Below are 21,935 nucleotides of genomic sequence, written 5' to 3' on the forward strand. Positions count from 1 at the left end.
AAAACCTGAAGATAATTACTAAGATAAGAATATATCAAACAGATGAATTATGAACCCCAAAGAAATATGTATGGTAAAAAGAAATATATATATATGTATATATTTTTTTTAGTTAGAAATGAAAATTAAATTTAAGCCGTCTATATTTTACACTTGAAAACCTATTTCTATCATTATGAAATTAAGCTTACAGCAAAACGGGGTTTTTATTGTGCTGAAATACACTCCAGAAAGGTAATTCCAAGCATTTTCTATCTTGATTTATCGCACGCATGGCAAAAAGTTAACTTCAGATTTAACGATAGCCAATGATCCTGCCATGAGATTCTAATCGTAAAAGCTATAGAAACATTTGACTTCGCCAATTCATATTTAGAAGACGGAAAACTTGTCTTAAACGGTATACTTGACCGTCTGACAGAATGCCGTGTATCTTATAAATTGACGGATTGTAAAACCACCTTGAAATCACCAATTAGGAATTGCTGAATTCTTAGTTCCACTGAGTAGCCCGTGTTGCAAACAATTTTTATTTTCAAACGTGAATTTATACTAATATTTTCCATCTAAGACGTGCTTTTTTGTCGGTATTTTCCCGTTTTTCTCAGACGGAGAAACTGGACGGATTAAAAAGGCGAGTTTCCCACCCCCCGTCCAAATGCAAAATGGTTAAGGGCAGGCAACAAATATTGAGCAGAAAATTCACCATTTATATTCGAGGCTTAAACATTGAATGCACGATTTCTTATTGAAATATGAGGTTACAAAAAAAGAGGGATTTTCTATATAGGTAAAAGGGTATTTACCTATAGTTCGTCTAATTAAAAACACGGTTGTCATGTTAAAGTTTAACTATTTACTAGTTGTCACTGAGGAGGATATAATGAGGTAAGAATATTTTGTCAGTTAAGATTGAGGCCATATGTCAGATAGTAGTTGATCAATTCGGTCGCAAATTTTCGCCATTTGTCAGTTTGTCGGTAAACATTCTGAATACTTGTCAGTTGTGAGTCTATCGCCATCCTCTAAAATAAGAAGCCTGGGACCAATTTTGTTCCCAGAGCTCGCGTTAGCCTTGTCTATCTAGGGGCCTGGCAACGAGATTGGCCTTAAAGAACAAAGGGAAGTACTAGTGCGAATAAACGATGCGTCTTCGTTCGCAGGCTACGGTCGACATAGCCTCCCACGTAGTCGTTCTTAGGGGCGATCGTGTTGCGTGGGAGGCTACGGTCGACAAGGCTGACTTATTTTCTCTCTCTTTGACAAAGAAGTGGTGCTACTTCAGTTTATACACGAAAAATTAAAACCGGATCTTGTCAAAACTCAACGAAACTTGGTACTAACTAAATTGCTTGAGAAAGTTTCAGTTGAATTTGCAAGTAACTCGAGCAAACTGAAGCATTGCGCCGCAACTTTATTGCAAAGTTAAAGAACTACCGGTTTGACTGGAATTTGTCAAAATGCATTGAAAGTGGTTACTTCAGTGCCTTGGGGCTCAAGAATTTTCAAGTTTTTTTTTCTAGGCCTGGGTCCAGCGAACTTGTTTTGCGAGTTTCCTAATTAATGACTGATTGTTCCTTATACATGTATATAGTGTACTGTTAACTGAAGGAACCGATAAATCTAAATCTCAGACTCAAAAATCCTTACAAAAGCCCTGCCAATCATACGCCTATGGGCTTATACTTAGTTTTTTTTTAAGATCAGTAAATTTTCCAATTATAAGCCTTTATTGTAATGCACCTAACAATGTTAAGCCCGAGTTGGGGGGAGGGGGTCGGACATAGGGTGGGGATTTTGACATTTTCTTTAAAAAAAGGGCAAATTCCCCACCCTCGGGACAAAATAATTGGTCAAAATCCCCACCCAGCAGCAAAAGAAGGTGGTCAGATGTCCTTCAAACTCCCCCCCCCCCCTCGGGTGCATAAGCTTGTTTTGTATCTTACTTAGTCTTTGATAGAATGAAATGCTCGGATTGACTGTAGGACTTGTTTCGGATGTTATATCGTTGTGTATAGAGAGTTTTACTGTAGTATGTGGTGTCCTTCTATGCACCAAAAAATTTCAGCTACCGTTTCCCGTCCACATAGAACCAAGAAGATTTTTGAAACGTAAATTTCCATCCGCGAAATATTGCCCCCCCCCCTCCCACTCCCCCACCCAGTATATAAGGCCTTCACCTTACATTCTCCTTTTATTACGATAACCTTTTCAGGCCTTTCAAGATCTCAATATTCCGAACCATCTGCCAATCCAATATGGTTTTCATGCCAACTCGGCCATGCTCTGCCGAGCAAGGCCTAACAACTCTACTCCCTCCAAATAACACCTACAATCATTGACAAAAGTGTTGACCCATTGTCAATTTACGCCCTTTTTTATTATGTTATATGGACCAATTTCATCCTTTTGCCCCACCTTTCCAACCCCCCTCCCCCCAATCAATGTTGTAGTTTGTTTCTAAGAGTCCTTTGCTACCATTTTACAACATTGGATGTGGGGAGGGGGGTATTTTAGCAGACAATCATGAAATTTAAAAACTAGTGGTAAATTTGTCATAAAAACCGCAGAGCGAAGTCAATGTGTCAACTACTTTTGTCAAAGATTGTATATTCTCCAGACAACACATATCTAAAATTTGTTTGATGAAAATCAATGTCAATTACTCAATGCACATAAAGAATAACACCTTGAATGACTCAGCAATTTCTGTCGTGTTGGGAAATTGATAATTCAAAGATGAATTTTAAAACAAGGCGACAGGTGGGAGGAATACATTACAAAGCATCTGCGCTTTGACAATTTTTCCTTCTGTGTTCTAATTAACATCACAATTGGTTTTGATGTTGGGCGTTTAGATGTTTAGACGGCAGGAATAACAAGGCACGCCAATTGACTTAATAAAATGAGTCATAACTGATGCGAGGGTTGAAACAATGTGTTGTTTTGGATTCGTGAGAAGAACTGCAATTCATATAAGTGACGGTGAGTTGTAGGTAAGGAAAATAATTCCATGTACTTTCTTTTGCTTTTATGACAAATATCAATGTATGTGTTTGAAAAGGAAATGCGTTTATAAACAACAACTAATTGGAAATGTCTTTTACGATAAGAATTAAATTTCAGCTTTGAAAGGTCCGGGGAGAGCATGACTCTCTTTCTGTGAGAATGAAAAGTATTATTTAGATGAAATATCTCGCTTATTTCATGGCATGTAACGTGTAACAGTAGCTTATCGCACAGCAGTATTGAAGAAAATTGTAAAGGAAACGTTCGTGATGAAACCCTGTTTATGGGAACAAAGGAGAATCTCTTGTGGGCTGTCTGTGTTAAGACTGAAGACAAATTTAAACTTTCTCGAAGAATGAAGGATATCTAAAAAGGACATTGATAAAACAGATTTCCCTTTAACCAAACTTTGTTGAACAAGTTTCTTTTGAAAAATTATATTTTTCGCCAGTATTAAAGTTTCAACAGTTTCAATTCGGATCGAATGTCAAAACGTTGCGTTTTACATATTGCACCATTGCCTATATTCATGTATATTCACGAGTTTCCAGCGGCCCACAAAGTCTATAAGAAGCTTATCTGTTCCGGTTTGGTAACTTAAGCTCACCCTTCATTCGATTTATCGCTCTGTTTATTTATGTTGTTTGAGGAAGTACTTCTTTATAGAATTCTTAAATGACCGTCCGCTTTATAACAAATCTAGAGGTATTAAAGTTGAACTGACTATATATATTCAAAAACAAACTTACCCAAAGAATTGTTAAGAAAGAAAAATAAAAAAGGGCTGTGTACAAATATCTCGGGAGATGAGAAATCCTTTGTCTTTAGAAACGGAAAAATTTAGGCAAACAGATGTAGGTGCTGTTATGAACGATATTTTGTGACATTAATTTCGCGACTCACTCGCACACATTCTTTTTTAAAGAAAGCTTGTTGGCTTTCCTTTTCCAGCCTTCGAAATCCTTTATTTGAGACTTTTTATGAAAAAATTGGAACGTTTTTGTAAAAGTAAGTTCTAATTTCTTAGATGACCATTGCAGGGAATTGTTTTTTTATTATTATCATTTTTCATTTAAAAAAGCCTAAATATTGCTTTATATTTTGTGTCATTATCGTTCTGCGTGTTATTTTTTGACTATAGAAATAAAAATTACCTATTTCCCGTTATTAACGAATCAGTTATGAATGATTTCCAAGTTTAACTAATTAAAGAAGGACGAAAATTATACTACAGAGTATAAAGTTCATTTAGTTTGTAAAAAAATAATAGAAAATAAAATATAATTAACAAGCAGAAACTGATTTAAAAAAACAAGCAAAGAAAGCCATTATGTTAATATCTGGTATATTTTGACATTTGAAGCTAGAAAAAAATGATCATTCATTGTAAATTGAAACTACTTTGTATAAACCTTTTATGTTTATAAGTCTTGAGCTTTTAGCACGACAAGTTGTGTCATCTTGTTGATATTGCTGTTTTAGTTGTTTATTTTTCTTTTGTTGCTTGAATCTTGAAGACGGAAAGCAGATTTTATTTCACTGAAGAAAACTTTTTGATAACTGATGGTTAAGTGATCTTTACGTCTGGAGCTTTCTGCCGAAAAGGGACATGCCATGCTTTTATTATGATTATTTTTTTATGATTTGCTGAAAAGGGACATGACATTCTCTTATTTAGATGATTTTTATGAAGCTAACCTGAAGATTTAACGAAAACTAAAAAAGTAAACAACAATGGTTTTATTTTGTTAATATCTATACCGTAAATAAATGACAGGAAGCCATTCGCAAGCGCAGATGATTAACAATAGCGCGCATGGAAATCGATTACAATGTACATCAATGAACTAAAAATTAAATGCTAATAGACTGGAAGACTAATTTGCATGCGGTTTGTCATTGCATGCGGTTTGTCACAGGTTCTAAATCTTAAACCCTATCACGGTCTGGCGAAACATTAAGGCCCCCAGGGAAACAATTGGAAGAATCCTGATGGCATACATAACCTATACATAGGCTCAGTGCCCCCGGAAGAAACATTTATCTACGAGCTGGGGTAGTGGGGTGGGGCGGCATCCTTTCCTCCACTCCCCTGTTTGGAAGTTGTCAAATTTTTCGGGCGACACGCTCGTGATTCGGGCAGGCAGGCCATGATGGCTTTTCCCATACAAATCACTTACATTTAAATGAGTCACAAATGATCTGAATCAGATGTTATTCCCGCCTTATAAGTTCTCAAAAAAGTGAAACCAGACATAACTTTACGGCTTACGGTCATCGGATCCAGATAGTTGCTTGATTTCTTTACCGAATTAAGAGAGGGATAAAAGTAAATTTGACTGAATTTTATAGTAATTTATAAAAGGAAGAAAAGGAAAAAAATTATTTTTGGAACATCAACAGACAGTTGATCGCCACGCAAAAGCACTCCAGGTTGTCAGGGGACTGTATGGTGTCCGTCTACTACTTCTAACCTTCAAAATCTAATTTTAACCACATCAAATCTTCAATATTTCCTATTTCTCTAAATTTTACAACTCCTTTAAGAAAAACTATCTCCTCCCAAAAATCTCCAAACATCACCCAAATATTTACACAACACCCCTAAACATAGATTTATGGGACGAGCATAGGGTTTTTGCATTTTGCTTAAAAAAGCGAACGAGATATTTCCAAAAAACTCATGTAAAGCGGCAGAAAAAGAGCTTTATGTTAAGTCCCGCCTTATTATCATATTCGACACTTTAGTGGCTTAACGTTAAACATTTGACGGTCTTTGAAGTTTTATTCTAATTTCCTACCCGCCGTGTACCCACTATCGGCTCCTTTCCGTTCCCTTGAGAAGAGTTTTGTCACCACGGTCAGTGACAATAGCTTTTGTTTAAATATTTATAATAAATTTTATGTTATAAAAGGGAAATCAAAAATAAAAGGGAGGTGTATTTGTAATAGTAATTGAACTGAGTGGAGTACAATTCAGGGAGTAATCGGGCGAGTCATTTCGAAATCGGCCGAGTGCGCAGCGCGAGGACGATTTGAAATTACGAGCACGATTACTCTCTGAATTGTACGGCACGAGGTCCAATTACTAATTAATCGTGTCAATAACAAAATTCGAGGTTAGGAAGTCTTTAGGAACCTTTTCTGTGTGGGTGTCCAATCACAGGTATCCAATTTGAAGTTGCTCAAATTAGTACCTGTAATTGGACACCCACGTGATCGCGCGCCGATTACGCGACAAATAGGCGCGCGCAGAACCAATCAAAAACGAGAAATTTGTTATAGATACGATTAGTATATAAATACAGAGAACACAGGTCAAATATAGAGTCATTAATGTCGTTACCATGGTGACAGTTGCTTTAGATATTCATTCGGACATTACTTTCATTTTGTTTTAAAATGTTGACAAAAGAGAGAGCGACAGGAGGGCGAAATATCATTATTGTTATTTCAAGAATTTTTATTAAACACAATGAAATAAAATTCACGCTGATTTAACCCACAAAATACAATTGACACAGTTATTCAATCTTTCGTGCGGTTCTTGTTCCGCAGCTCTATCTTTAACAGCCATGTTTGTATAAACGTGTTAGGACTAATATAATGCTAAATGAAATTTGTGCGTGAATTGCTCTTCAATGTTCGGCATTTTAAATTTGCCCTTGAGGCGAAAAAGTTATTTCACTGCATATATTTGTTTTGAGTTCTAAGAATGTTATTCAATTGGATATAACAAAGCAGTTATTACTCATTGTCTAAGGCAATGTAATATGCGGAATATGTTAAATTTTCCTCGTCATGACTTCTTGGCTAGACGGCGAAAGGTAACATTTCGCTTACTTATGTGTCTTTCTGACAACAGCAGACATTCTGAACAGAGCTTTCTAATGAGCGAGTGTTACAACAAGCACTCAATTTGGATTGCCTCTCACCAATGTGCTAATTGACTTCCGTGCTTAAAGGATTTGAACACGTTTAGGAAGCTTTTAATAATCAAAGCCATTGAGCGCACTTGATCGGTTTACGTAATCAACCTGAATCTCGTCATTGAAAAGCCATTGATTACTTTTGTTTAAAACTGAGTAGCGCTCATTAATTTTGCCAACAGGGAAAACTGGCCAATATTTTGATGTGAAAAGCGACAGCCACTTCAAAGCGTCGATTGGACATCAGGGAGCACGCAAGCACTGAAATGGCTTCCACGACTTCGATGATCGGCGGAATAGCGCCGAATGTTTCGACATCCGCTTTTGCTGCTACGGAAACTAGCGAAGATGAGGACATAACTTCTTTGAGCCCACTTGTAATTGGTTTAATTCTCGAAGGAGGTATTCTGGCAGTAATGCTTGGAAATCTTCTGGTTCTCGTGTCTTTAAAATTCCAAAAACATTGGCTCATTACAGATTTTCTTCTTTTATCACTGTCTACTGCTGACTTCATTGGCGGAGCTTTCCCTCTACAGCTTGTCGTTTTCATGAATTATTTTGTGCAACAGAATTGGACAGCCTCTCTATGCGGCGTATATATCGTGGTGGTGAATTCACTTCGCTTTGCGTCGGCGGGAACAGTGACTCTAATGGCAGTCGAACGAGCTTTTATGATTTTATCGCCGTTCAAATATCACACGACACTAACAACTTCGCGTGTAAAGAAACTTGTTGTCTTCACTTGGCTTAATGCTGTTTTTTTCGGGAGCTTACCGTTTATGGGAGTCGGAAAATCGGGTTATGAAGATGGCAAATGCTTTTATCATTTAACAGACCTGGGCAAAACGTATGCAATACTTATTGTATCGGCGTCCTTCCTGTTACTAGCATTAGTATTAGCATGTTATATTGCAATCAAGTCTTCAAGTAGTCAGTTTGTTAAACGGCAAACAACAATGGACGTTAAAAACAAAAGTGCTGGAACAGACTTGTCCCGCGGGTCGGATCCCGAAGTGCTCGCGTGCGAGCGAACGAGGATAAGGCGGAAAAGCAACCCTTCGGGAGTGAGGGAGATTCAAAGACTATCACAAATGATGGCAATTGTTGTTATTCTGTACTATATCAGCTGGCTGCCGATTCTGGTAAGTAAATCGTCGGGAATAAGGGAAGAAAACATTTGCACGAAAACGACGAAAGCTCGTATCCAGGTTTTTCTTCGGTCCAATGGTCAGCGGTATACCACAGAACCCGAAGAGAGTGGGTACAAGTTAAAAGCCTTTCAGAGTTTCTTTTTCAAAACGAGGAAACGTGATTAATATTTTTTTTCACTGGGAAAAGAAATATATTTAAACAATTCTGGGAGAATGCTAAACCTTCCCTCTCTCTTTGGAGTCCCTTATCTTTAATTGCAATTTATTTATTTTGTTCTAAAAAACAAATTAAAATACCGACATTAAAACTTCCGTAGTAAAATCGAAGAAGACTGTAATTCTAAATGCAAAATGTAATGACTTCAAATTCGTCGAACACCGATATATTTAAGTGATTTCCGAACGCAAATTTGTATAATCACGTTCGGCTATGTCAAATCATTGATGAGGTTTTCTGTTTAGAGTATTAAATCAAACTATATGGGCTTCAGCTAGTGTAAATTTTGAGCGTTAATACCAAATATTCGAAATTGCTAGATGATGACAATCTTACTTTCGTGAATAAACTGTATTAAGAGAGGATTTTAGCGTTTTAAAATTTTCATAAACATTACAAAAACAAACTGCTATTGATCAATGCAGCTGCAGCTGTCATAAGAAGCAATTTGACGAATCGTTTATGAAGAACTGAAATTTCGTCTAGAATTTTTTGTGCGTTTGTTATAGTGATAATAATTTAATTGATAATAAATTAATAAATCGATTTGAACAAGCTGTTTTAGTCTTCTTCAACTAGATCCACCTGACTTCATTGTGTAACAACCTAAAAGAATTTTAGAAAACTTAAGTCTATTTGTATGATGTTGAATAACACACTGTGTGGTCTGTGGGTGTATTAACACATTCTGTGTGTATTTTCACGTGAAATATTACTGGAATGCACGATGCCTTAATAAATCAAATGGCTATTTTTAGCTAGTTTGTAAGGCTGCAGTGAATGTAAGCTGTTTCCTTTCTTATGCTTATCAGTTTGATAATTTAAGTTTTACAATCTCTATAAACTAATAATTACTTACAGTTGTTTTGCTGATAAAGAGGTGGTGAAGGTGGTAGTGGGGGAGGGATGGCAGTTGGTCATGGTATTTTGCACACAGTTGTGGGTTATGCTATGAGGGGGATGCAGGGGGAAAACACGCCCAATAATAGGGGGGTTCAAATAATGCAAAGGAAAAAATCTAAAATTGACATAGCCCGGCCCTCCCCCCTACATTTATTATGAACCCTCCCATAATCTTCCCCAAAAATCATTCTTTTCAGATCAGCAACATTGTAACCTTGGTAACAGACAGGAAGTCTAGTAAGTTGGTGGTTCTACTCACAGGAATGGTATCTCTTATCTACGCTCTAGCAAACCCAATTATCTACGGCAAAATGAGCATGCGCTATAGATGGGCCTACAAACGAGTGTTTGCAGCATTGTGTACACTTTGTGGAGTATGTGGAGAGAAACCAAGATCCTGGAGCATTTCAAGCAAAAGTAAGTTCAATTTATAAGCATTTAACATCACAATACGATTTCTGGGAATTCTTTACAGCTGCATGCCTCTCAGCAGTTTTCAATAGACTAGTACTGTCATTGGTTCAAAATACCCATGCAACCAGACCTAAACAATCAGGACAAACTTGCTATATCCTAGCCAATAGGATGTAAAGCCACCGGTTGCAAAAATCAGAAAACAAGAGTGTAAAATTTTCTTCTCCTCTTTTTTCCTGTTAAGGCTGAAGTAATTTTACTCGCAAGGAATTGTAGAATGAGATTCCAACACAGAAAGGGAAAGGGTACGGTCTCTTAAATACTTCGTTTACGGTCTTTCACCGAGTTAAAATCCAAATGGTATTTTTAAAACCTTTTCGAACACGTTTGTCGCAGATTGACGGATTTACTGCCAAAACATTGGAGCAGATATGCTTTTTTCGTCATTAAAAAGATCGAGACCACGTCGGTGACTTATAACTTTTCATATCACTTCTCCTTTCTGCGAGCTATAATATTTATTTAACAATAAACTTGGCAGCGGTGCATTGTTGGAGATACGAGCTTTTATTGGTTTATTCAATTTCGCAAAACCAACAGAAAAAAATACAAGTACAACATGTATTTATCCATTTCTCATCTTTTCTATTCTTGCAACTGGAACAACTTTTTTCTACAAAAAAAATTGCTAACATTAATTCATAATTCGCTTGGGAAATGTTGATAAAAGTATTTATCTTCCTTTGGCCTTTAACAAAGACCACCATTTAAGTTTGATCTATATTTTGTTCTTTCATTCTAATGAAATGTCTCTTAAAATCCCAAGGTACAAGTCGTTCAAGAATTCTGACAAATCCACAAAGCCCAAATATTCCCTCCCTTCTTTACTAGAATCTATTTTTTTTTTTTCAAAAATCATTACTGAAATCTATCATTCGCTTGGGTATTAAATTTTGATAAGAGTATTTGGATTCTTTGTGAAGTTTATTTTTTGTTTTTATCTCCAAGGTGCAGGTACAAGTCGTTCAAGAGCTTCGACGATGCCTTACATATTCAAGCAACAAGAGTCCAACGAAAATGCCATCAACGACGAAGGGTCTGGAGACGACCAAACAACCGCGCATGGGCAAGCTGAAGGCACCTCTGAAGCGCAGACTAATGATTTGATAGAAGGCTCAGATGACATCACTGATGGCGTCATTGTTGATTTTTGCGACGAAAGAAACAGTGTATCCGACGTTGAGTTCACAACCAAAAAGACTGACAATCATTACTTCTGAAATATATATGTTATATCGAAACCACTACGGCGCCTGCTACACAGGCTATGATCAGACTAGAATTATTAACTGTTATTTTCCAACTTTTTTTGTAGAGTAAAAATAACGCGCGGAACGAGTACAGATATCTCACTTAACAACTATCCTGCGAAATCGCGCGGAATATCGCCTGATCATGACTTAGCCGACGAGGCCGTAGGCCGAGTTGGCTAAAATCAGACGATATTCTGCAGGACTGAACAGGACATTTTATTATTCAGCAATTTGTCAACGAAAGAAATTTTGCAGATGTAAAAAGTGTAATTATGCAGAGTGTTACAATACCTTGGACAAATCTTCTCAACCTACGTATATCGCAGGATATCTGTTATGTACGGATGACAGATAACGATAACATTTTGACTTTATATGGGCAGCTCGCGTATTTGTTGAATATAATATTTGTACTCATCTTATTCCTCCCGACCGCGCGAGAGATTAAAATTAACGTGGCAAGTCAGCATTGCATGGAAAGAAAACGCTTTATAATTATTTTCAGATATTTAAGTGTGTACTATCATTGTTTATTATATAAACATCAGTGAAATACCAGGAAATCTTTCGCACGAAAAAATGTATTTTCTACTGGTATGCAGTCAATACAGTTCATTAACAGGTTTTTGGTTATTTATTTCGCTGTATATGACACGCCGCTTGGGCGTGTCCCTTGGGTATCTCTGATTGGTTTGATAAGGTATTTATAGACTGTTCAGAGTTGTTCAGTCCTCTCGCTTTCGCATTCCATGCTGACATTGAAGTTGTAAACCCGAAGTTTTTGAGTAATCCTATGGTTGCAGCAAGAGTCTTCAAATCCAGAGTTAGTCAATTAAGTGTCCTCCCTGTTCAAGAATTACCTGTCGTCCTAGTTCGGATAGTCAATTAGAATTCGGAGGAAAGTCGAAAATCGACTTTGAAGCATTGTAGTTTAAATTCATAGTAATTATAAGCTGTTTGAGTTGAACGTTCGCTCAGCTAGAGATCAGCCTGGATAAACCGTCAGAAGTCTGCAAGCTGGTAACGGAAGGAGGGCAGCTCACAACGACGCGGCAGAAGGCGATAAATCTCGCGGAAAGAAGCAAAGACGAGTGGTTGGCTCTACAGGTATACGAGTCGTACGAGCTTGCTTGTCAGAAGATGCAAAGAGAATTGACTGTCAGCCGAAAAGAAGAAGGCGGATTCGGACGCTAATTTCGCAGTATTCTCAAGAGGTTCTAACCAACTAGCAATTTAGCCTTCTCGCGGTAAGATCTTATATCTTTTACTTTGTGATGTCTCGCGTTGGTTGGATTGCCTGAGCATCCAACCATCATTCCCTTGGTGTGTATTTTTTGCAGTATTGAAGAAGAAAATAATTTACGTTCGTTTGAGCGTAGCGAATTAGAACGTAAATGTATTTTCTACTGGTATGCAGTCAATACAGTTCATTAACAGGTTTTTGGTTATTTATTTCGCTGTATATGACACGCCGCTTGGGCGTGTCCCTTGGGTATCTCTGATTGGTTTGATAAGGTATTTATAGACTGTTCAGAGTTGTTCAGTCCTCTCGCTTTCGCATTCCATGCTGACATTGAAGTTGTAAACCCGCCCGCCCGCCCATTTCGTTTTTGTTATCTTGTCTAATTGATTGCTTGTCAATTTTATACATGTTTTTTTGTCCGAACAGAATGTGTTGCAGGTGTTAGTTTTTATTTCAAACGGCGGAGAGTGGGCTAAGGACTGCAGGTTCGGAAACTTTTGCAGACTGCAGTAAAACTAAAGTAGTTGAAATTCCCATTAATTACTGGAGCAGCGCCGCTTCCACTAAGCCCGCCGGCATCAGGAGCACGCAATGATGGGGCATCGAAATGATATTGGTAATGTCGATCTGTTTGACGAATTGAATGAGGTAACACAAAAATCAGATTTGAGCGTGAAGTTTCTACTAGACCAGGTGTGTTGCAAGTTATTAAAGGGCAGTCTGGGAAGAAATATTCATTTCTGTTATTTTTAGGCGTCTCAGAGATATTGTATCATTTGTTTTAGATGGTTTTCGTCTTCCTTTCAAGAAGATTCCCTCTGAAATTTTTCAAAAGCTATGTGTCATCTTTGCATCATTCTGTATTTGTAGATAAGCTATTTAGTGCCTTTACATTTTACCGGGTTGGCAGAAGTTAAGGCTCCTTCTTATATGGTTTACCCTTTAGTGTTTCGAATTAACCCTATGGAAGAAGAGATAAACATTTTTATGAACAAGGATTTAGTGCGTAAACGGGAATATCACTTTGCCCTATTCTAAAAGGGAGTATTTATGGTTTTGTTTGGTCCAAGTGGCTATTACCTATCACCTATATAGCTATTCACACCCTGATCATCGCACATTTATATTGTTAGGTTTTCGCTTGCTTTTCGTTAGGTGACGCTTAGTTTAGGTGTTTTTCTGTTTACTGTATTTCCTTTTGGGTTGGATGTTTATTCCATGCCTCAAGTCGCTCGAACTGAATATTGAAGGATTCAAGGGGGTCAACATTGTTCTATTCCTGGACGAGGAGAAGTTGATCCATATTGATTATTACTCTTGTGCAGTCTTAGATCCAGTTTACGGAAGTTCAGATTTATTTTTTAGCTATGGCGGGAAGTTTTAGTGGACCCTTGTTAATTTTCGAATGGTATAGTATAGAACACTATCTATAGAACAATTCCTATTTCGGATAGACGGTTATTTTTACTTCGCATTTCTGTATGTCTTCATAATTGTTTCAGAAAAAAGTTTATGGGGAATTGTTTAGCCTGGCTTGGGGGAATTTGTTTACATTGGTGTAGTATTTGAGGACATTTCCCGAATTATGACTAGTTATTACAACAAGGACATTGAGGCTGCGCAGGATTACGATTTCACTAGACGTTTACTTTGGCCCAGTTTATTCTCTAAGAAAACATGTTGAGTATTGAAGTGGACTGGACAGGATGAATTTGAAAAGTCATTATGGATTGGCCCGTCTTATTGTATTGTTAGCTCAGATGCTAGTGCCACAAAATGTGGCGTCCATTTAGGTAACAGTGAACAAGTGCGCCATAATGATAACTGGGTGCATGTATACACGTTTGTGGTATGACTTGTCTGGAAAAGTTTTTGTCATTTCAGCAAGGCTCTTATGTTAAGTTGGTTTTAGATTGTTGTGCGTTTGCAGAGTATTACATTCGAGTAGCACGAAGTTGAAGTTTACATGTTATATAGCCCAAAATTTTCAGCTCCTATTGACAGCGGTGTCAAATTGTATGCTATGGTTTCCCGTACGGAGCTCGTTGTGAGGATTATAAAGTCGCATTATATATACATAAATGGTTGACTAATTACAAATCATCATGTTTTCAAGCATTGAATATGGGTGGGAATCCCATATAGTGGTCTACTTTGTCAGTTTGGCAACAACTAGGTATGTTTTCACTTTAGTTTTTGAAATCCATGCAGGACTTACGGAGTGGATTTATTAATTCACTAGGTATTCACTGCTCGTGTACATGCAAGGCCATTACCACATTTATCGTACTGTTCTGGACCTCGTCTCGTTTTTTCCTAAACTTTCAGAATAATTGCTCGTTTTGCAATAGATGGCAAGTTGTTTATAGTCTTTATAGCAAGAGTGTACTGGAACATCGGCGAAATACTGTTTTACTTCGAGCAGATTCTTTCATTTCAACATTGGTAGCTGTTTGTATAAAGTTTTCGCTGATTACAAGACCGCTGGGCCAGTTTCTATTTATGTTTGGTTAAGATTGATTGACGTTATCAGAAAGGAGGCGCTGGCCTGACTTTGGGACGCTTGTCCATTCACTCATCAGCTAGGAGGCGCTGGCCTGTTTTTGGGACGCTTGTCCATTCACTCATCAGAAGGAGGCGCTGGCCTGTTTTTGGGACGCTTGTCCATTCACCTTTCAGAAAGGAGGCGCTGGCCTGATTTTGCAGAGCAATTTGTCTGCATTCAGCTTATGTTAGTTTATTTCAGTTTATGTGCTCGCTCGCTTCCATGTAGGTTTATATGGATACAAATGCCTGTCACTTCTCTTTTTTTCTTCATTATAGATGTTAACTATTCAAGGTTATCAGAGGAGCCCCCAGCTAGCAAGAAACCAAGCACGAAGGACGTCCTGAAGTTGTTTATGAAGGTTACTTCACAGCAAAAAGATATTCAAAAAAAAAAAAAAAAATCGTCAAGTTCTTTATAAGATGCGGTATCTTGTCCTCATACTGTCTCAGTTTCAGTTGTATCGCTTTACAAGCCGCATGCGCATCTTACGTAGTTTCAAGTCTTATGCTGCTTTTATTTTGATTCATGTCCGCATTATCATTAATCATTTGGCCGGATAGCTCAATTTGAAATAGTTTTTTTTAATAGCGGTTCAGCGTTTGTTAGGGTGTTTATCTCTGCTAATAAAATCAACAAGCCTGAAGGACTTGCGCTTAGCTTGCATATGTTTGTTAGGTAGCGAAAGATTCTTCGAAATGATGTATTGAATAGTTTGTTACCTTAAGCTTAGCTTTTGGCATTTTGGCTGTTCATTCTAGTTATTTGTTCCTTACGTACATGTGGAAATCTACTGATGTTTACAGTGAAGGGACTAATGTTTAAATTAAGAGGTTATGTAACTATATTATCTCGCCTCAACAACAGCTTAACATTATTGGATCAATAAGTTTTTTGTGGTTTTTCAATACCGTCTAGCAGAATGGTACCAAGCTGTTATGCGCAAGATGTAGGGAGCTATTGAAGAACTGTAAAGGATCTTGCTCTGAGTATTTTATTGTCATTGATAGCATAAGCTCGAAGAAGCTACATCCGTGGTTAGAAGTAGCGCCAATTTATCACAACGATTACTTTTATTACATTGTACATATAATTATTTTGAAATAACTGCTCACCTTATCCTAACTGATTTAATAAGTATTTTGGTACTTCTATTTTTTCTGGTAGGCGTCAACATTAGCTCTAAACGTTCCTTTTTCACTGTATGAAATGTATCAATAAATGTCAGCTTGGATTGCCTGAGCATCCAACCATCATTCCCTTGGTGTGTATTTTTTGCAGTATTGAAGAAGAAAATAATTTACGTTCGTTTGAGCGTAGCGAATTAGAACGTAAATCATATCTTCACACGTGAAAATAACATGTTATTTTCACATGTGAAGATATCGATTTCGAAACATTTTCTGACAAGTTTACCCTGTTTCAATGCTGATTGAGCCAAAGTAAATCGATATTAAGTCGAAACATCTTCGGATCTTCCTCGGCAATCTTCGGATATCTTCGGAAATTTTCGGAAAAGTTCGGAAAATGTTCGAAAACATTCGTACGACCTTCGCACAACATTTTGCAAATCTTCGGAAATCTTCGGAAAATGGTCGGCAATCTTCGGAAAATCTTCAAAAACACCGTAATTAGTAGGTTTATATAATAAACAGAATATTACATGGTTGCTTGGAGATATGAAATTTATCTTCTCGTGTTCAAATCGATATCCCACTCGTTCGCTGCGCTCACTCGTGAGATATCGATTTGAACACTCGAAGATAAATTTCATATCTCCGCGCAACCATGTAATATCCTCTATATATTTTACTGGTCATTTGTATTTTGACTCATAAAAATATGCAGCGATACTACACACTAAAATGACTTATAAGTTATATGAATTTTTTCGCATTCGTATGCAAGCCAGCGAAAATAAACTAACATATATACCATTAAAAAAAAGTAACAAAAGTAGGTTCGTCAGGTTAGTATGTCTGGGATCTTATTGGATAAGGTTAGGCCGGTTAGCCAGGGTTAGCACTCGACCACACGTCTTAGACGGCCGTAAATAGCAGGTCAGCAAACTTATACTTTGCACTGCTATGGGCTTAACCGTTAGCCGTAAAAACGGCCAACAATTTCGCCGTCAGGCGTAAAAATTGAACAATTTTAACCGTTAGCCATAAAATATGTTAACCGTAAAAAAATCGGTCAGTGATTTTAAATAAACCAAACTAGTACACTTCATCGTCCCAGAATGGTTTAAGGTCGACCTAAAGTATGTTTTTCAATAATAGAAATTTATTTTTAAATTAAAAACAATGGAAATTGATTAACTTTGTATGAGAGCGTTTCACTAGGGTCACAAGAAAGTGTCCGTATTAACGGGTGTCCGTATTAAGCGGGTTTATAATGTAAGAGAAAATGTATGATCTTTTTGTTTGGACAAACAAAACAAAACTGTTCGTAATAAGGGGGTGTCCGTAACATGGGGTTCCACTGTACCTCATCTTGGTTCATGCTCAGCCGAATAAGAATGACAAAAATAGCGGCGATAAAATGCCTAGCTTGGATCTCAGACGGTCCAAGCCCAAGGTCGCTCACTCTCACGATCGACGGCGGAAAATCGGGCAATTAAGCTTCTGGAAGTAAAAGATTATGATTGCCGACCTTCTTCGCGTAATTTCTTGACACAGTTTTGTTCATTCATTCAAAGCGTTCAAGGTCTATGATTTTACAAGGGGAAAAAAATTCTTAAATTCTTACACCATTGCCGCAAAGAAACATATCTATTACTTTCCCTTCACAACGAACAAGCTTCTTAAATTGTACGCACAATTTTTCTCAAAACTTTCTATCTAACCTAGCTTCAACCGGGACAAAATGTTAATACGCCATTGCCGCAAAGAAACATGTCTATTTACTTTCCGTTCACAACGGACAAGCTTCTTAAATTGTACGCACAATTTATATCAAAACTTTTTATCTATCCAAGCTACAACCGAGACAAAATGTTAATACACCATTGCCGCACCATTGCCGCAAATTTTTGCGAGGGGCCTGAAGGGGTAAAATGGGATTTGGGCAAATGTTCTTTGTGAAAATGGTCGGGTTTGGGTCACTGGGACTGGGAATCACAAACAAATCAAACTGGGAGTGAGATTTAAAAATGGGGAAACAATGTGAAGGGAAATGAGATTTCGGCAAAATTTTGACTGGGAAATGGGATTTCCTCTTTATGCGAGTTTATTGGGACGGGGCCTAACTCTTGGCAAATTTACTTGCCGTCTTTTGAAAAACAACAACGCAAAACGGCTAAATTCTGTGTATTTTGAATCAGACCGCTTATTTTGTTTGGGACAAAAGATCAGCTTTATTTCGATTTCACAATCGAATGCATTTTTTAGTGTGTTGGTTCATCATTGTGGATTAGGCACTCACAGTTGGCGCATCATTAAAGGAGAAGTTCACTCCAGAATGGCCATTAATTTTCTTTGCGCCAATAAAAAGTTTACACAAAGATATGTTATTCACCAAAATTTCAGCCTCCAACTTTAGCTATAACCCTACGAAATCTTACCCAAAACTCGACAACTGAACGCCGCCATCTTGGAGCTGGTAATGTATGCGTGACGTCAAAGAGCTCAGCCTGAAGTTTCACGGGGAAATTTTAATGGTCGAAACTCCTTGTTTTTTGTATTTCTTGGAGCTCTGTTTGAGCAAAATGGAGCTGCACAAACATGTATTTTGTCAAACCAAAGCCACTTCGAAGAAACAAGGAGTTTCGAGTATTTAAATTATCCCGCCAAACTTCAGGCTGAGCTCATTGACGTCACGCATACATTACCAGCTCCAAGATGGCGGCGTCCAGTTGTCGAGTTTTGGATAAGATTTCGTAGGGTTATAGCGCACGTTGGGGGCTAAAATTTTGGTGAATAACATATCTTTGTATAAACTTTTTACTGGCGTAAAGAAAATAAATGGCCATTCTGGAGTGAACTTCTCCTTTAACCCTTTTACGCTTTTTCTTCTAGTTATCGTTCGCCGGCGAACGATGACTTGACATACGCGCTATGAAAAAATAATGAAGTTTTAAAAGTTGATCAGGTATTCTTAAGTATGAGAAGATATTGCTCTTTCAAAAGAACTATGATATGGAAGAGACCATTTAAAATTAACTGATTGTGTTCAAACCAACTTTGTGATCTTGCATATTAGTGAAAAATGAAAAATAAAGGGTGAAAACCTGCCAACTTCAAAGTTGTCATACTTGCAAACAATTTTATCTATTTAACTGAAACTTTGTCAGTCAGTCTGTTACAGACTGTTATTACATATTTTAGCCCCTCCTTGTTTAACTACAAATAATTAACTCTCATAGGTTAAATATTACCAAAAATGTACATTTATGACGTCATAACTCCATAGGAGTTCACCTGTCAATCGAAATCTCATCAACAGCGGAAAGCACATTCTGTGCTCTTAAAAACCGTATATAGTTTACCATGCTTTCAACTGTTTGCTATGCTCCTAATACCAGTGACAACAAACCTTCATAGAAAAGCCCACAACAAAAAAACGGTTAAAGGGTTAAGCACTGCTCACGAAAACAGCTTTACAAATCCTTTTTCGGATTTTCCAAAAAAAGCCACAAAATTTCAAAACCAATAATTAATAAAAATCCACCTCGCAAAAGAATTTCGGTAAGCCAAAATCCGTTTTTGGATTTTGGGTTTTATTGGAAAATCCGATGATTCGATTTAGCGCCCTCCTCCCAATAAGCGCCCTCTTCCGAATAAGCGCCCCCTTTCGACTGCATTTTTGTCAATAAGCGCTCCTATTCCAATAAGCGCCCCATTTCTAATAAGCTCCCCTATTGTGGATAACTGCCCCGTCTGAAGTCATCGACGTCGAATATATAAACTCATGAACATCCAACGTACCGTACATGTATATATTTCTTTCTCTAAGTAACTAAACTTTCAACAATTTTTTATTGTTAGAGTTTCTGTTAATTGTTAGTTATTTTGATATTTATTAACGTTTTGTTTTGAACATTTGGTTGTTTCTCAAAAAATTAAATAAGCTCCCTGTTCCAAATAAGCGCCCTGTCTCAGCTCGCTCCCTTGAGTTGCCAAAAGTAAATAAATAAATCTTGCGTTAATTTTTACATTTTGTGGCGTTACAGCTGACGTGTTAAAAAAAAAAATTCCATTACACTTTTCTGTAAAATGCAAAAACGTAGTATTCCGCCTTTTGTTCCCAGGGTGGAACTACTTCCATAACGTAAAGAGAGGTGTAGCTGATCAGCAACCTTGTTCCCAGGGTCTCTCTCTCCCTGAGACCCAGGTAACAAGGTTGACTGATCAGCTGATCCTGTGTTTTGAGGCAAGGGCTTTCCACAAGTTGCTCGAGATTTCCCAAAAAGTTGCCCGTAATTTCTCAAAAAGTTGCTCAAAAGTTGCTCCAAAAATCCAAAAAAGTTGCTTCTGACAATAAAAGTTGCTCGAAACTTGCCGCTCATTTTCCTTTAAGGGTAAGATTTCTAAACAAAACAAAAAAAGATTTATGCAATTTTACAGCAAAAGAAGATCTAAATAACATATTAAGGAAAAATTTGTTAAATAACAAGTATTTTTTTCAAATGAGAAAAATCGCGCAGATATCGATGACGTCATGTTTGCTGAGGAGTTTTTGTAAAGCCGAAAGTTGAAACGTCTTCAGATGTTTCTCGAAATTAAATCTTCGGAAACGTTTGCATAGCCTTTGAACAACACTCGGATAATCTTCGGAGATCTTCGGTCTGGAAATTGCTCAAAATGCAACAAGTTGCTCAAGAGGAAAAAAGTTGCTCGATCGGAAAAAAGTTACTCGAAATATGAAAAGTTGGCAAAAAGTTGCCGAGCAACTTGTGGAAAGCTCTATTTGAGGCTGCGTTTCTCGACCGCTGTTCAAAGGGGGCGCGGACTTTGGAAACAAGATTGCAATCACGCGTGAAATTGTGCGCTGTAGAGATGACTTTGCAATACTAAGGGATGAGCTTAACGTATCTGCTTTTTAGAGAACTGTATCTTTGCTTAGAGAACTAGTATCTCGCCTTTTCCCGCACCGGAAAATGCCAAGGCAACACGTCCTTGTCTGTTCATTGCAATCCCCCGTATATAGTGATGTCGGTAACGTGAACTGATGGGAAAATTATGTACTAACTCTCCATCTATTGTGTATATCGACACAACAAAGTCACACGATGGTTCCCAAAAAACATCACCACATTTCGAAACAACAATTACGTGTTCTTCATTTACCCAGTAAATTGCTAGGGCTGCCGCTTTCTTCAATCGATTTGTTTCCAAGCCCACACTGAACTTGTGTAGACAGTCTCCCTCTGCACTGAATATGGAAACTCGTCCTCGGTCCAGCACCATAACACGACCATCATTCTCATCATTACAAGCACTGATGCTCCTAGCTATGTAACCTCCTTGAAATCGATCGGTCCCTAATAATTTTCGAACAATAGATCCATCAGCCTCGTAAACATTCACCACAAAATCCAAATTAGACCCTTCCTGCGTTCCCAGCACTAACACCTGTTTAAAGTTCTGTTCCACTACAGTAAGACGAGACGCTACATCAAGCCCATCAACAACAAAACAGCGACGCATGTTTATGGCCTTATCGAAAATACGCACTTGGTTTTTGACCTCATCATTTTTCAGGCAACAAAGCACGTACATGTTATCAGCTTGGTCAATACCTACATCACGAATAAAGACCGGACTTTGATCGTCTAAGGTATGAGAAAACCAGTACAGGAAGTTGCCATCACTGTCAAATACTTTTATGTTACTATCCTGAATGTCTCCTACAATGAACTGATCTTTTGTGTTCGTGCAGATACCGCTCGCTGATTTTAGGACGTTCGCTCCAAACGACCATTGCATAGGGTAGTAACCAATGTATTGTGTGTTCTGCTGATTTATTTCAGCTACTCTTGGGTCCCACAACGGATGAACGCTCTCTGCTCCAACATCGATGAGAGGCCAGACCACGCCTAGGCGGCGCAGGATATTGGAACCAACCATGTGCGTGACATCAAAAATGGCGTGATTTATGTCACAAACAGCGGCGATAATCGTCTCACGCTCATCCTTCCCGAATCGAGACTTCAGTCCCTTTGCTAGCGCGATTTTGAAGCTCTTTTTGACGGCTGCAAGGGCGTGTAA

General features: G+C 37.8%; 1 protein-coding gene and 1 long non-coding RNA gene across 4 annotated transcripts; both read left to right on the forward strand.

Moving 5' to 3' along the window:
- The first annotated feature begins 2,873 nt into the window (after window positions 1–2,873).
- Window positions 2,874–11,448, forward strand: LOC144630038 (beta-1 adrenergic receptor-like). Of its 3 annotated transcripts, none has more exons than XM_078488318.1 (4): window positions 2,874–2,996; window positions 7,121–8,080; window positions 9,407–9,626; window positions 10,632–11,448. In XM_078488318.1, exons 2-4 carry the CDS (start codon window positions 7,205–7,207, stop codon window positions 10,901–10,903), a joined length of 1,368 nt encoding a protein of 455 aa, XP_078344444.1. In that variant the 5' UTR covers window positions 2,874–2,996; window positions 7,121–7,204; the 3' UTR covers window positions 10,904–11,448. The 3 variants fall into 3 exon arrangements, with proteins under 3 accessions (XP_078344444.1, XP_078344445.1, XP_078344446.1); XM_078488319.1 differs by lacking the exon at window positions 2,874–2,996 and adding an exon at window positions 6,730–6,836; XM_078488320.1 differs by lacking the exon at window positions 2,874–2,996 and having other exon boundaries at window positions 6,765–8,080; window positions 10,638–11,448.
- Window positions 11,449–11,763: 315 nt separating this feature from the next.
- Window positions 11,764–15,980, forward strand: LOC144630532 (uncharacterized). The gene is made up of 2 exons (XR_013566568.1): window positions 11,764–12,795; window positions 15,003–15,980. It is a non-coding gene; the product is annotated as an uncharacterized LOC144630532 (long non-coding RNA).
- The last annotated feature ends 5,955 nt before the right edge of the window (window positions 15,981–21,935 follow it).

This window comes from Oculina patagonica, chromosome 11 (genome assembly GCF_052425735.1).
Source record: "Oculina patagonica isolate OP01 chromosome 11, crgOcupat, whole genome shotgun sequence".
Taxonomy (NCBI): domain Eukaryota; kingdom Metazoa; phylum Cnidaria; class Anthozoa; order Scleractinia; family Oculinidae; genus Oculina; species Oculina patagonica.